Source organism: Cloeon dipterum, chromosome 1 (genome assembly GCF_949628265.1).
Source record: "Cloeon dipterum chromosome 1, ieCloDipt1.1, whole genome shotgun sequence".
In the NCBI taxonomy this organism is placed as follows: Eukaryota; Metazoa; Arthropoda; class Insecta; order Ephemeroptera; family Baetidae; genus Cloeon; species Cloeon dipterum.
Window position 1 is genome coordinate 41,908,862 of NC_088786.1, and position 13,818 is coordinate 41,922,679.

Here is a 13,818-nt window from a genome sequence, read left to right on the forward strand (position 1 = left end):
TACCTGACAGATCTAGTGGTTGGTCCATTTGCTGCTGCGACTCTGTTGTATGTGGATTCGTTTCCTCGTCTTCTGACTCTGCACTGTTTTTTCTTTATAAATTAATCAGTGAAAGCAGATTTAGCCCAAATTATTTGTTACCTTTGATCAGGGTCTGAGATAGGAGCCGCGCTCCTCGTTGGCTTTTCTCCAAATTCAGACATTTCACAGCAGACGAGAGTAAACGCAAAACACGGGATTAATACTCAGGGAGTGAGAATGATTGACTGACAAAAGGTTGGCTCAGCTACGAAAATCCTAATAATTCCAAGCTGCATTTCCAACCCTCTAACAATAACTTGGATTCTTTGGAATTCTCGTTATTTGAATTGATGAAATTTCACGCGCTCTTGCGCTGCATTTTTCCCCTGACGTAACAATACAAATTTTTCTGGCCTTTGGGAGAAAGACCATCAGCTAAGTTTTTCCCGGCTGCTTTACTTATTTCTTTAAATTTTAATTCAATTGTAAATTACATATTTTATACCTCATTGTGTTAGTTTTTTAGCATGAAAAGCCACGGCTAATTTGAAGATTGTTTTTAAACAGCTTCAAAAATTAAATATAATATCGTAAATAATTTGGCGCTTCGCATTTATTTCCTTTATTTTCTAACTTTATACAGTGAATAACAGATTTTCCCTATTTTTTTATTTACAGGATGTGACTCAAATTGCGAATTAACGACACAGAGATCATTAAAACATCGCATTTTCATTTATAAAAAGACACTCACAGGCCACCGCCTTTTTCGTCTTTTTAAACCGAAAATTTCAATAGGTTTACTGTCGCTACTGCGCAAGCGTCGTCCGTCTGACGTCACAGCTCTTTCAGCTGACAGCTGCTAATGCCAAGCACGAAGCATGGCTGTGACGTCAGAGAGGGCAGATTACGCTTTCGCAGTAGCGACCAAACTGTTCAAATGTTGCGTGTTCCTAATCAACGTGCGATTTGGACTTTTGGAATAAAACAGTTAATTTATTTCATGATTATATTCAGTTCGAAAACTCCTGCTCCATGCCTATTTGTTCCAAACTATGCACTAGTCCGGGTTTCCGGGTTAATCGTTGTTTATTAAAATGCAGAAATCTATATTTTGGCCTCAATCCAGTCCCATCGAGGCACATTTTTTATGAAATAAAAGTTGCGCGTCTTTTATTCAGTCCAAACACCCTCAATTTGTTAAATACTCACGGGTCATTCACGTGCTGTGTTGAAATCACTTTGATAATGCGCGTTCTTCCCCATTCTTTACTCTTTCAAAAAAAAATTAAACAAACAACGGCTGCCTGCGTTTGATGGCGTGGGCATTTGACGCATGCGCCTTCAGCTCAATTTACCACCACTATGCTCTATCATATCACGAATGCCGCTTTGCCGCGCAATTTTAAATCTTGCCGCTCTATTGGCATGCGCCCCAAGCGGCAAGCGAGCTCAACAGCTCAAAATCAGCTGCTGCCGGATGCTGCACACGGAAGATTGACCGATGGAGAGATTCGGCAGAAATTCATTGGTATCGGCGTAATCAGATGTAAGCATCGTCCAATTTAAGTTTTATCGTAATTTTTAGTTATTATTTAGCAGGTTAACATGAGTAGTTTCGGATTCTTCTCGCTTTTTATCAAAGAATTTGCGTGATAACTTTAGATTTGTATTCGTGATTAATGAAGATTATTTTATATTTCATCTGAAAAATAACACTAGATAATTTAGAAATGTATGCAATATATTGGTTATTTAAACTCAAAATTAAAAAAATCAATATACGATAAAAAGAAAAGGTTAAATATATATAGTTAAAAATCGGATGACGTATTGTTGAATATTTTTGCTAATGTTGAAAATTTGATTGCAATCAGGATATTTTCACAAACCAAAACATCATAAATATGATTTTAAACAGTTAAGAATTTATTTATTTATAGGAAACAATTCAGATTGGAAATTTTAAAGAGTTTAATTATTTTAATATGGCATTTCAATGGAAAAGTTGAGGAAACGTGAGACACACCCGTACGTTTGTATGTTAATTTTTAAAAAAATTCCTTGCTGAAGGAAATACTTGCTTGGAAAATTTAAAAAAAAAACACGAATGTGTTATCAACCTACGCACTCAACAAATGAAACTGGACAGTTTGGAGACTGAAAGTAATATTGTAAAATGAACGTAAGATATTTTGATATCATTAAATATAACAAATCACATGTTAGATAATATGACGTAGTTTTCTAAACCACCATATTTATGCTTCAAAATCCTTTTGTGAAGTAGCAGTTGCAGCTCTGTCGGAAATGTTTGGCCACAAATCGTGCATTTGTAATCTGTACGGTCTTGAACGTCTGTGTTTCTTTCCTCGGCATGGTGGGCATTCTGGCTAATTTCACAAAGCGGCTCAAGAGTGTTGCTTTCGACTTTTGAAGGAGAATCATAATCTGGAATATTATCACATAAATCAATGAGTCTGGAACTGAAAAAGCTAAAAATTGCAATGGACGGAATCGGATAAGAGATTGTTGAAAGATTTGTACTAATATAAAATTACTCACAGCAGTGCTTTTCCGTCATCATCTCACGACTAGGCTTAAAAAGTGGACAACTTGGTCCCAGGTTGGACATTTCCTCTAAATCTGGGAAGAAAAAAAATATGTTTAGGATCTAAAATGGTCAAAACGGATTGACACGGATGGTTGGGGAATACCTAGAAAGAAAATGGGAAATACCTAGATTCTGTGAACTTGAAGATGCTTTAGGCTGTTCAGTTTCGTCCAAATAATCTGGGCTTTGCTGCGTTTCTTCTTTAGCTAGTCACAAAGATGCAATTCTCGAGAACGAATAATGTGAAACCTCTGATCTGGTATCAGGACTGAACCTCTCTCGTGCTCGGTTGAGAACAGACTGAATGTGGAGAGGGGCAGCCCTGTCTTTATATAGCAGTTTGGCGTTTCTACAAAGCAAACAAATAAAGCTCTGTTTACTCTTGGCGCAAAGGTCAAATTTGGACATGGAATTGAATGTAAATTTGATTAATTTTCCTGCTAATTTTTAAAATCAATTGCCAACCAAATAACTTTGAGAGGTTTTTATTGCTACTTTATTATTAAAACAGCATGAAAGTAGCTGGAATTTCAAACAAATTCGGTTCGTATCTAAGATTAATCTAAAATTGATCCATCTGTATTCGTTATTTTCCGATTTTGCATCATAAAAGACATCGAAGTCACAAGAATATTTTGAAATAATTTAAAACTTCAAATTATTAATTTTTAGTTTTGTTCTGGAGGAAGCCAAAAAAACGTAAAAATTTATTGTAATCCCCCCTTTAAATCGAAACTGAATCATTTATTCATTCTTATCAAACGCGGGATCTTTCAGATTGTGAAGTTATCGTCATCCTAATACACTTTCAACACGTGCGTCGGACCAGAGCATTAAAGGTGGAAAATACCCTGACGCATATGTGTTGCATTTTAATTCATCATCATCATGTCTTGTTTCTCTTAGGTTCCTTTTCAATTAAATTGCGGCTCTAAAATGTTGTATGAACATTTCTTTTGTCGCTTTGTTCATGGTCCTTTCAGAAGAGTTTTTGTGCAAATATAATGATCTCCATTTCCACTTTGGCCAATCTCGAGGATGATGCTATCCTCAAAAACTATAAAAGGCGTAACCTCTGCCATTGAATGAATGGGGACTTTGGTCTTATCCTTCTCTGAAGCAAATAAGCAAACAGCTACATATTTATTTACTGTTGGTTTTTGCATTCAGCTCCAAAGGGCGTCTTGATAAGTTTTATTTTCTTACAGAACAGGAATAAATTAATTTGCCAACAGTTTCATTAAAAATTACTGTAGTATGAAGTAATAGATATCTCTTGAAATAAGATCTTCATAATCATACTGATTTTTTTATTTTTTAACACATATGATTTTAGAAACAACAGTAAAATAATTTAAGAATGCATAGCCAATTTATTATCTTGGAATTTTGAAAATGTTTTATTTTTTATAAAAAACCCATGCAACTCTTCTTTTATAAGAAAACTTTTATCATTTATTGACAGCTTGCAAATAATCAACTCTGATACATTCTTTAACGAAAGCAATTCAGATTAGAAGTTACTATTAACTCTTTTCAACAAAATTAACAGGGCATCTTGAAATCTTGTTGTTCGAACTTAACGTAACGCAGTCAAATTTAATTTGAATAATATTTATTACCGTGTATGATCGATTGGGATGAAATAGTATTGTCTTAAATGTCAAAATTTACAGTCTACAATTATTGGAAATTAGTTGTTATAAAAGTCTGTTTGAAAGAGATAATTCCCAATCGATTGTTCTGGAACTTCCTAGACCTAGAGCAGCGTCTGGAAGTGTCCAGCACACAGAAGAGGGAGAAGAGAAGAGTTCTAATAACTATGATTATATATTACGTGAGCATCCAGATTCCCCTTATACTCATACTTTACGCCACAAATTTGACATATGAATGCTTTTTGGTCTTGAACATCTGTGTCCGTTTCCTGCAGGGCATGGTGGAAATTCTGGCTAATTTCACAAAGCGGCTCAAGAGTATTGCTCTCGACATTTTTGTTGGAGAGTCAATATCTGGAATATTATTAAATCAACAAATGAGTTTGAAACTTTAAAAGCTAAAAATTGCAAGGGATGAAATCCGACAGAGATTGTTGGAAGATTTGTATATAAAAAATGACTCACCTTGCTTATTGTCAGACATCATCGCACGAAGAGGCCTAAAAAGTAAACAATATGGTCCCAGGTTGGACATTTCCTCCAAATCTGGGAATAAAACGTTATGTTCAAGATCTTCAATGGTCGTCATATCTGATTTAACGGATAGTTTGAAATTTAACTCAGTCTGTCCAAGAAATAAAATATAAAAACTACCTGAATTCAGTACTTTTGAAGAAAACAGGTCGGAGTAGGCTTTAGGCTGTTCAGTTTGGTCCAAAAATTCTGACGTTTGCTGCATTTCCACTGTTGCCAAATCACAGAAATCTCTTTATGGAATCGGGACTCGACTGCTCTGATGCTCGGTTGAGAATAAAATAGATAGAGCCGACTCTTAATATGTACTGTGTGGTCTTTATTTGTTGTTGAAAAATAGTCACATATATATGTTTAGTTTTACTCCCGTTCAAAGGTCATATATTTGAGTTTACATCTGAGTGTGTTTTGGGCCGTTGCTTAAATTGGATAATAAATTCATAAAATCGATTGTATAGAATTTTTTAGCAACATTTTTTGAGATATAAAACAATTTCTTTATTGCATAGAAATGGCATTAATTTTTTAAATATCTCTCCTTTCAATCTCTTTCAACCGGATTTTAGGAATAAATGATTTTAAAGTGGGTCGATACAGAGGGTAACATTTGAAACATGAAAAGTAAACTCAACTCTCCTGATAAACTTTTTATTCAACAAAACGAACAGGGGATTTATGAAGTTTGGATATCAAATTTTACGTCAAAGTCAAAATTAATTTTAATAACATTTTCATGGCTGTGAATGAATTTGTACTGTCTTTAACTGTCAAAATTTAGAGTACATTTTGTTATATCAATAAGAATAATAAAATAAATTTAAGTCGGTTTGCAAAGATAGATTGAAATAGATTCTTCTGGAACTTCGAAGAGCAGCGTCTGGAAGCTTCCAGCACACAGAAGCGGGGTCTTAAGTTCACCTTACCCACCTGGATGCTCTTTTTTCATGTGAGAAAGTAGCGCAGATTCGCTCCCAAACAATCTGTTACAAAGTCTGCATCGGAATATAAAGTCTTGGACGTCAGTGTCCGCTTCCTGCAGGGCATTCTGGCTAATGCCACTGGGGGATTTATTTGAGAAACAACAGCGGGAGCATTGTTTTATAACTGTGATAATATTTGTAATACTACAATGCGGCTCAAGAGTGTCGCTTTCGACATTTGAAGGAGAATCAAAATCTGGAATGTAATATCAATTGCAATTGTATTTTTTTTTCAATAATAATGAGCGAATAAATTTAATCTTGGATGACTCACATTGCTTATTGTCAGGCATCGTTTCACAACTATAGGATTCAATAGTTGGCACCCTATGCTCCCAGGTTGGAATTAATTTTCTTCTAAATCTGGGAAGAAATAATATTTGAAGGATTTCAAATGGCCATATCTGATTAAAACGGGTAGCTGGAAAATTAATTCAGTCTATCTATGAAATAAAATATGGAAAATATACCTATAGATTCTGGGAACTTGAAAAGACTTTAGGCTGTTTAGTTTCGTCCAAAAAGTCTGGTTTTTGCTGCGTTTCTTCTTTAGCCAGTCGAAAAGATCCAACTGTCGAGAATTAATGTGAAACCTCTGCTTTGGAATCGGGACTGAACCTCTCTGAAGCTTGGTTGAAGAACGGAATGAATGTGGAGAGGGCAACCTACTTCTTGTAGAGTATATTGTTTTTTCTACAAAGCAAACAAACAAATTTATGTTGGCTCTTGGTTCAAAGGTCAAAACTTTACGTGGAATTGAATGGAACTGGAAAATTATTTTTGCCCATCAATTACTTTGAGGGGATGGCAACCTCTGCTTACAAATAAAACAGCGTTAAAGTAGCTGGAAGTTCTTGGAAATTTGGTTCGTAAGGGAGTATCAAAGGTTAATTTAAAAAACATGATTCCAAATATTTATAACACACGCCGTGTTATAAATTTATTGTTAGAAACTTTCTTGCTTCGGGAAATACTCGCTCAGAAAACTAGGAAACATGAATGAGTTAGCAAACTCGGATTGGAAAATTTGAAATCAAATGAAAGTGAACAATTTGAAGAATATATATGCAACAAATCGTGTGATCCAAAAATTTGCTGTTCCAAATGACGTGGTCTTTAAAAATAGAATCCATATATCGTTCAATAAAATTGAATAAATCTCTTAGACCTATTTAAGTGGTGAGACAAACATTATTGCGTTATTATTGACGTGAATCAATAACGCCGCCGTGCTGTCAAATAAATCACCGCATAAGCCGCATCTGCATCCTCCATCTTGATCGATTTCTCTTCCCAAGACGTTCCGTTCCATTTCAAAATTTGTTCAAAACTTCGAACTTTGATCCGTTGCTCAAATGTGGATCCTTTGGAAGACACACATCAAAGGAAATATCAAAAATTCCTGTCAATAACAATTTTATTTTGATTGCAATCTCGTAAATTCGAAGTTTCATCTTTCGCCACCAAATTGTCGATTTTTTTTAGGAATGCGTGGCACAAACGCTCGAGAAATTGTTGCATGCTTTGATTAGAAAATTAAAAATTGAAATGAATTTTTAACATATGACCAACACCTCTATATATATTTGAAAACACAGATTGATGGGATAATGCAATCTATATTTTTATTTAACACGAAAAATTCCTACAAATTAATGATTCTTTTGTTAAAAAAGACGAAAAACATGATCATCTCTAGGTTTTTTTTATAATTAACCTAATAATTAAAATGCAACACACGGTACTGTTCATTAGAAAAATGTTTGCTGTCCGGGAAAACGGACATTCCCGCACGCCGGAAAGAGGTTTGAATTTTTCCCATCGTCAGCAGGGTCAGCCAAGCAATGAAAAGTCTGCAAAAGGATCAGGAACGGAAGAGAGATTGATCTTTGTGGGTGGGGCAGCGTCTTCCCAAGAATGCGACTCTTCCACAGACTGTTAAAGAGGACTCCGAGTGGACTCTGCGTTTCTCCAGGAGGCGTAGATTCAGAATCAAGGGATGATCCTGTGATTTCCTGTTCTGAGGTCTCGTCAAGGAACTTTGTAGCTGTAAAATATGGCAAATAAACGTGTAATCCTCGCAATGGAAAGTGCTCTAGGGTTTTATTCACCTGTGAATTTGCTGAATGAATTCGATCTTGCGCCGACTGCAGCCTTGAGTAGTTTATGCCTATTCCCGCCACCATTTACATTTAGCTCCGTCATCCATAAATTGCCGTTCGCGTCCAAGGCAAAAGTAAATGGCCAATATGCACCCAGTTCTCCGACCTAAAAGAGATTTTAAAATTGTTAGCCTGACAAATAATTAGTCGGGAATATAATGAGACTTTAAACATTTAAAAATTAAACTTCCACGAAAATTTGCATGTTGATGTGTGATTGCAAATCTACCTTAGATTGGAAAAAGGGGTCACCAATTGTTTCAGTGTGTAAAAGATACGATAAAAAAGCTATAAACTTCTTCCAAAAAATATTTTCCTTTTATTTTATTTGCGGATTTTCCAGAATTTTAACAATTTTGTCGGGCAGCACCAAAATTTCAATTTTTAAAGGTAAATATTTACCTCATAAAATCGCTGCTCTCTAAAGGGCTGAGAAATAATCCATTTGGAGAGGTAATCCTGGCCCCAAGAGGCGGCATACAAGACATTGGCACCGTCGATTAACATTTTGTAGGGTTTTCCAGTCCATTGGCCGATGAATTTGACAGCAGCGCTTCCGCCTTCATTCTTCAGCTCAGAAACAGACACTGAATAGAGTTCATTGGAACCAGCTCTTCTAAGGTACAACTCATGTCTCGCTTCCCTGTTAGGAGAGAGGGCCAAGGAAAACCAACGTCCTTCTGATGGTGTTTTAACAGACCAGGATTTGTCCATTTTTCGGCTGTAAACGACGATTTGCTCAGACCTGGCGTCCGTGATGTACGCAAGCAAATCGTCCGTTGTTTTGTCGAGCACAAGATCACTCAGTGACCTTCCAAGATAAAAATGAGAGACGACTGTGTCCGGGAACTGGTGAACGCGCTCGGTTTGGTCGTTCTTGAGAAGGTTGAATATCCAAAGTTTTCCTGGACATTTGTCACTCCCGTCATCAAGCACCCACAACCGACCGTCAGTATCCGTTTCTAAACCTCCCGCCGCCTGAATATTGTCGCAGATGTCTTTTTTCTGGAAAGAGAAATAAAACAGTTATTTGAGAATTTGTCCGACATTTTTTAGACGTCAGCTATAAACATTTTTCTATTAAATGCGAGTTAATCTTCCCACCAGTAGCTTAAAACAGTATTTTCCTTCAGACTTCTGAGAGACTTACGTGTAAATCCAAGGATGGGAAAGGAGCTAGTTTCGGAGGTGCAGTCGACGTGCCGTTTGTTGGAAGCCACACCAGCGAGGTGGGAATTCCGGGATCCGTATCAAGGCTTAGAAACAGCCTTTCTCCATAAACAGCCATGTATCGAAATTCAACATTATCCGGAGTGAAATTCTGTTTAATCTGTCCGATTGAGGTGTCCGCTTCTGGTGGCCAGAGGAAATCGAATTTATCCCACTCGTAAACGGTTGTGAAGTTGACGGCGTTGGCCCCGCACAAGCCAAGCAATAAGGTGGCAGCAAATAACATTGTGGTCGAGCTGAAAGCAAAAACAATAAATCGAATTAAACTCGTTTTAATTAGCACCGATACTCAAGAGTAAAATGTTTTCCGTTAAAATTATTTGATGAAATGCTTCTCATTCTACTGAAAGGAGGTATATAAACAGCCAAATTCTCCAAGGTATAAAAATTACGAGTTGTGGTATTGCGTGATGTACAAATTTTTGCCGAATATATACCGTCAAAAATTACTCGAAATTGCTGAAAATTTAAGCATTAAAAAACCGGCTCGGAAGAGCAGGTCAGGTCGGATACCCTGAAAAAGGTCGTCAAGGTAAAGCAGGTTGAAGCGTAGACCGAGACGCATCCAACGAGGGTTCGTGGTCGACGATCGGACGAGCGGTTGAATTTTGACAAAAATAAAACCTCTTTCTCGTCGATCAATTTTATCGGAAAGGCGAAAGGAGCCTCCAAAAAATCCTTTTGTTGTAGTCAATTTATCTATTGGCTCCAGCAGCTGCCAAACGCTCCGCGCACGTCGTTAAGATGATAAAATCACGAAAACCAAAACAATTAAATTAAATTTTTGATTGATAAAAACTCGATTGTGTAAGCGAACGAACGTATCAAAAATCCGCGCTGAGGGACGATAAGGCGATCTCTTTCTGTACATCCTGTCGCGTAATCGCTTCCAAATGTCGCCTGCAACCGTTTATCCTGTTCGCTCAATCCAATGAATATAAAAAATCAAGAAAAAGCCGAGCAATTTTTGTGTCCATAGTTATTGTTATATATATTATTCTTAAAAAAACACGTAGGAAACAATTAACCAAAGCAATGTCTCAATTTTTCACTCAAAAAATTTAATCAACCTAAGTATCAATTTCTATATTTACGGTTCTGTCTGTAAAATCTCAGAAAATCTTATTTAATTATTAATGAATGGTAAAAAATAATATTATTTTGAGTTTCTTAATATTTAACACAAATGAAAAGCAAAGTTTCAATAAATCAGACGATTCTTTTACCTTAAATGCAGCAAAGAACGGCCCAATTGTCAGCTGAGCCGACGAGATACTGCCTCGTCGACGCTGAGAGAGCGTCTAAATAGCGCTTTTAGTTGAGATAACTCGTCGGGTTGGAGGTCGGAGATGACGTCATTTCGCCTGATAATTTTTTGGGTCGCAAGAGAAGAGCTCACCGGACGTGATTCTGTATTTCTGTATCTGTGTTTTTATGTATATTTTGATATTCTTAATTTTCTTGTCAGTTTGGAATTGCATTTCAATTTCCAACAAAATCATTTTCCGGGCACTTTTGCTTCTCACCAAAAGCTGATAAAAGAATTTAATAAATTAGTTTAAATAAAATTATTCATTCACCAATAATCAATAATTATGGTTTGATATCGCTTTTTTATTTCTCTCAAGTCATTAATTATTATTTTTAATATAAAAATTAATATTGTAATCAAACGAGATCATGATTTTCTCCTAAATCGATTATGAAATGTATTGTTTTGGGTGTAGGGAACAAAATGTAATGAAATAACACTATTTTCTTCAAAAATACATTTTACTATCGAACCGATTTCAATTCCAAATAATATTTTGCTCAAGAGCAGTGACGTCCGTCAGAGAGTTGACGCTTGCACAGTGACCTGGTTTGGAGTTTAAAAAAGCAAATCTCTGCAACCTGCGCTTCATGGCAGTCGTACCATTGCATACCACGATGAAACACTTTGGACTTATTAGAATTAGGAGCATTTAACTCCTCAATCTCTGATTTAACTGTTAGAAAAATAGAAATTGAGGTAAATAAAACACGAATTGGATCCAAACCTGATACTCTATGGATGTTTTGTAATTTTATCCGATGAAATCACCATATTGCAAACGAACAGAAATCAAGAAATACTTAGTTTTTATTAGGAGGCATTTAATTTAATTTCTACTAATTTTGACGAAGAAAATAAAACAAATTGGGCTAGAAAGGAAATGAAAGAACCACGCATTTATTTGGAAAAATATTAAGTGCCCGGCGCTTCTTGACCAAAAATGCGAATACGGTTTTCCGAGAAAAAGAGGGGCCGTTTTATGACCAAGTGCTAAAAGCGCCCAACATAAAACAATTCATTCCAAAGAGCATAAATATATTTAAGTTTACAATAGTTTCATTATACTTTTATGTGCAAAGAACAAATTAAAATTTCATTTTAATTCAGTCTCCTATGAGCAATACAAATAAGACACGAATAAGAATGATTTAACACGATAGGATCTTGGTAGAAGCAGATCAGGTTGATGTCAAACAGGTGCAGGTGCAACAAGCTGGATCCCAGAATCGTTCTGTAATTGGTAACAAGTGCTGGTTATTATTGGTCTTTGAGAAATGGTACTTGCAATTGGAAAGACTCGATTATATGAAATGGATGATGTCATCAAAAGATAATCCAATCAAAGTTTGGTTTAATTAAAAAAACACAATAAGGAAATTTACCTTTTCCGTCTGTAACCTTCAAAAGCCGGAATCTTGTCTCTGCTTTGTTTTCATTAAACGCCATTATCCATAGGTTTCCATTTTGGTCCAAGGCAAAAGTAAATGGCCTAAACGAGTCTAGTTTAGAGACCTAAAACCAAGCAAAGCGAGTCTCGGTGAATTACGTTACATCAAGTTAAGAAATTGCATGCGTTTCACGTGAGCTAGGAAATGTTTTAGATCATATCTCGTTAAATTAGCCTAACTTTATCTGCCTCCGCACTAACTAAACATCATCATCAATTTCATCTTAGCCCTTTTCCCACTATTGTTAAAGAAATATTTTATTTCTGTTTATTTAACTGGCTGATTTTAGAGTGAAAATATTTTATGTTTACACAATTATGAGAAATTGTGTTGCATCTACAAATAATATCTCAATGATCCAAATACTCGTTAGAAAAGCCAAGGAAAATTAGAACGAAATTAATTATGATATTTTTAATTGGTGACCTACCCCAACAAAACGCTGCTCTTGAAATGGCTGGGAACCATTCCAAGAAATGATGTAGTTTTTGTTGAAAAAACCGGTATACATGGTGCCGTGGTTGTCCACCACCATCCTGTAAGGCTCTCCAGTCAATTTGGCGATTAGTTTCGGTTTTGCGGTTCGAGTTCCGTTGCGGAGTGCGGTGACGGGAATTGAGTACACTTCATTCGAGTTCCACTCTCCAAACTCGTGCGAATAAATTCCAATGTAGAGCTGTCTCGGTTCCTGATACTTAGGAGACAAGGCAATTGCAAAACTTTGGACTTTTGGCGTTTCCACAATCCAAGATTCATTTCTTTCCAAATCAAACACGACAATGCTTTGTTCATCCCACCGCGTGATGTAGGCAAAGGTTCCGTCATTCGTTTCGTCGAGCACCAAGTCGTGAACCCAGTCGTAAAAGGAAAACTGATGAATTACTTTGGTCTGATCATGGTTGATAAGGTCGATGGTCCATATTTTTGAATTGCATTTGGAGCTACCCTTGTCCAGCACCCACAGCCTTCCAACCGAGTCCACTGCCAGTCCACTTGGTTCTTCAATTTTTTGGCAGTTTCCGAATTCCTGGAAAAACACGGAACCGCAACAAAAATTTTAATTCGTGTCCTGTTTTACGGCACACACTCAATAAATCCGGTTTTTTAGGATCATTAAAAGGAATTTTTGTACCTCTTTTTCTTGCGTTACAAAATGAAAAAAGGCAAGACAAGAACTGTCCCATTAAAAGGTAAAACAAATAGCATTTAGATTTGTTACTTACATACATGTCCAACGAAGGAAATGGATTGGGCCTCGGTGGTTCAGAGGACGCGCTGCTCGTCGGCAAAGACACCACCAGTTTCGCCGGAGTGTCTTCGGGATATTTCTTCAGGACGAAGAAGATCCTTGTTCCGTAGACAGCCATGAAATGAGGCTCTATGGAAATTTCGTCAGTAAAGTCTCTTGTCCTAGTCGCTTTTGACGGCCACTCGCAGTCCAATTCATCTGGCCACTCGTAGACTAGGGTGAACTTGGTGGTGGTGGCCAGGGATGAAATCCCGGGCAAGAAAATGGCGACGAAAAAAGGAGTCATGCTTCTGGACATTTCCAACTATGCTCACAAAATGGAAAATACCAATGGAGTCTTGAATACTTGAAGAGGGGCTTTAAGCTGTTCAGTTTTGCCCGAAAAGTCTGGTTTATTCTTTTTCAAATCGCAAAGATTCAACTCTCGAAAAATTAAGGTGATAATACATCTGCTCTGAGTGAAACTGAGAATCTCTCTGATGCTCGGCTGAAAACAAAATGAATATACGGAGATATATATGCTATAGTCACATAGTACTTTGTACTTTGGTGTTTCTACAATGCAAATAAACAAATAAAGCTGTGTTTGCTCACGCTGCAAAGGTCA

General features: G+C 36.5%; 1 protein-coding gene across 1 annotated transcript; it reads right to left on the reverse strand.

Moving 5' to 3' along the window:
• Window positions 1-7,416: 7,416 nt before the first annotated feature.
• LOC135948573 (protein yellow-like) lies at window positions 7,417-10,485 on the reverse strand. Its single transcript, XM_065497919.1, has 5 exons — window positions 10,426-10,485; window positions 9,120-9,435; window positions 8,372-8,974; window positions 7,919-8,075; window positions 7,417-7,854 (listed from the first exon to the last, which is right to left on the reverse strand). Exons 2-5 carry the CDS (start codon window positions 9,423-9,425, stop codon window positions 7,559-7,561), a joined length of 1,362 nt encoding a protein of 453 aa, XP_065353991.1. The 5' UTR covers window positions 9,426-9,435; window positions 10,426-10,485; the 3' UTR covers window positions 7,417-7,558.
• Window positions 10,486-13,818: the final 3,333 nt, after the last annotated feature.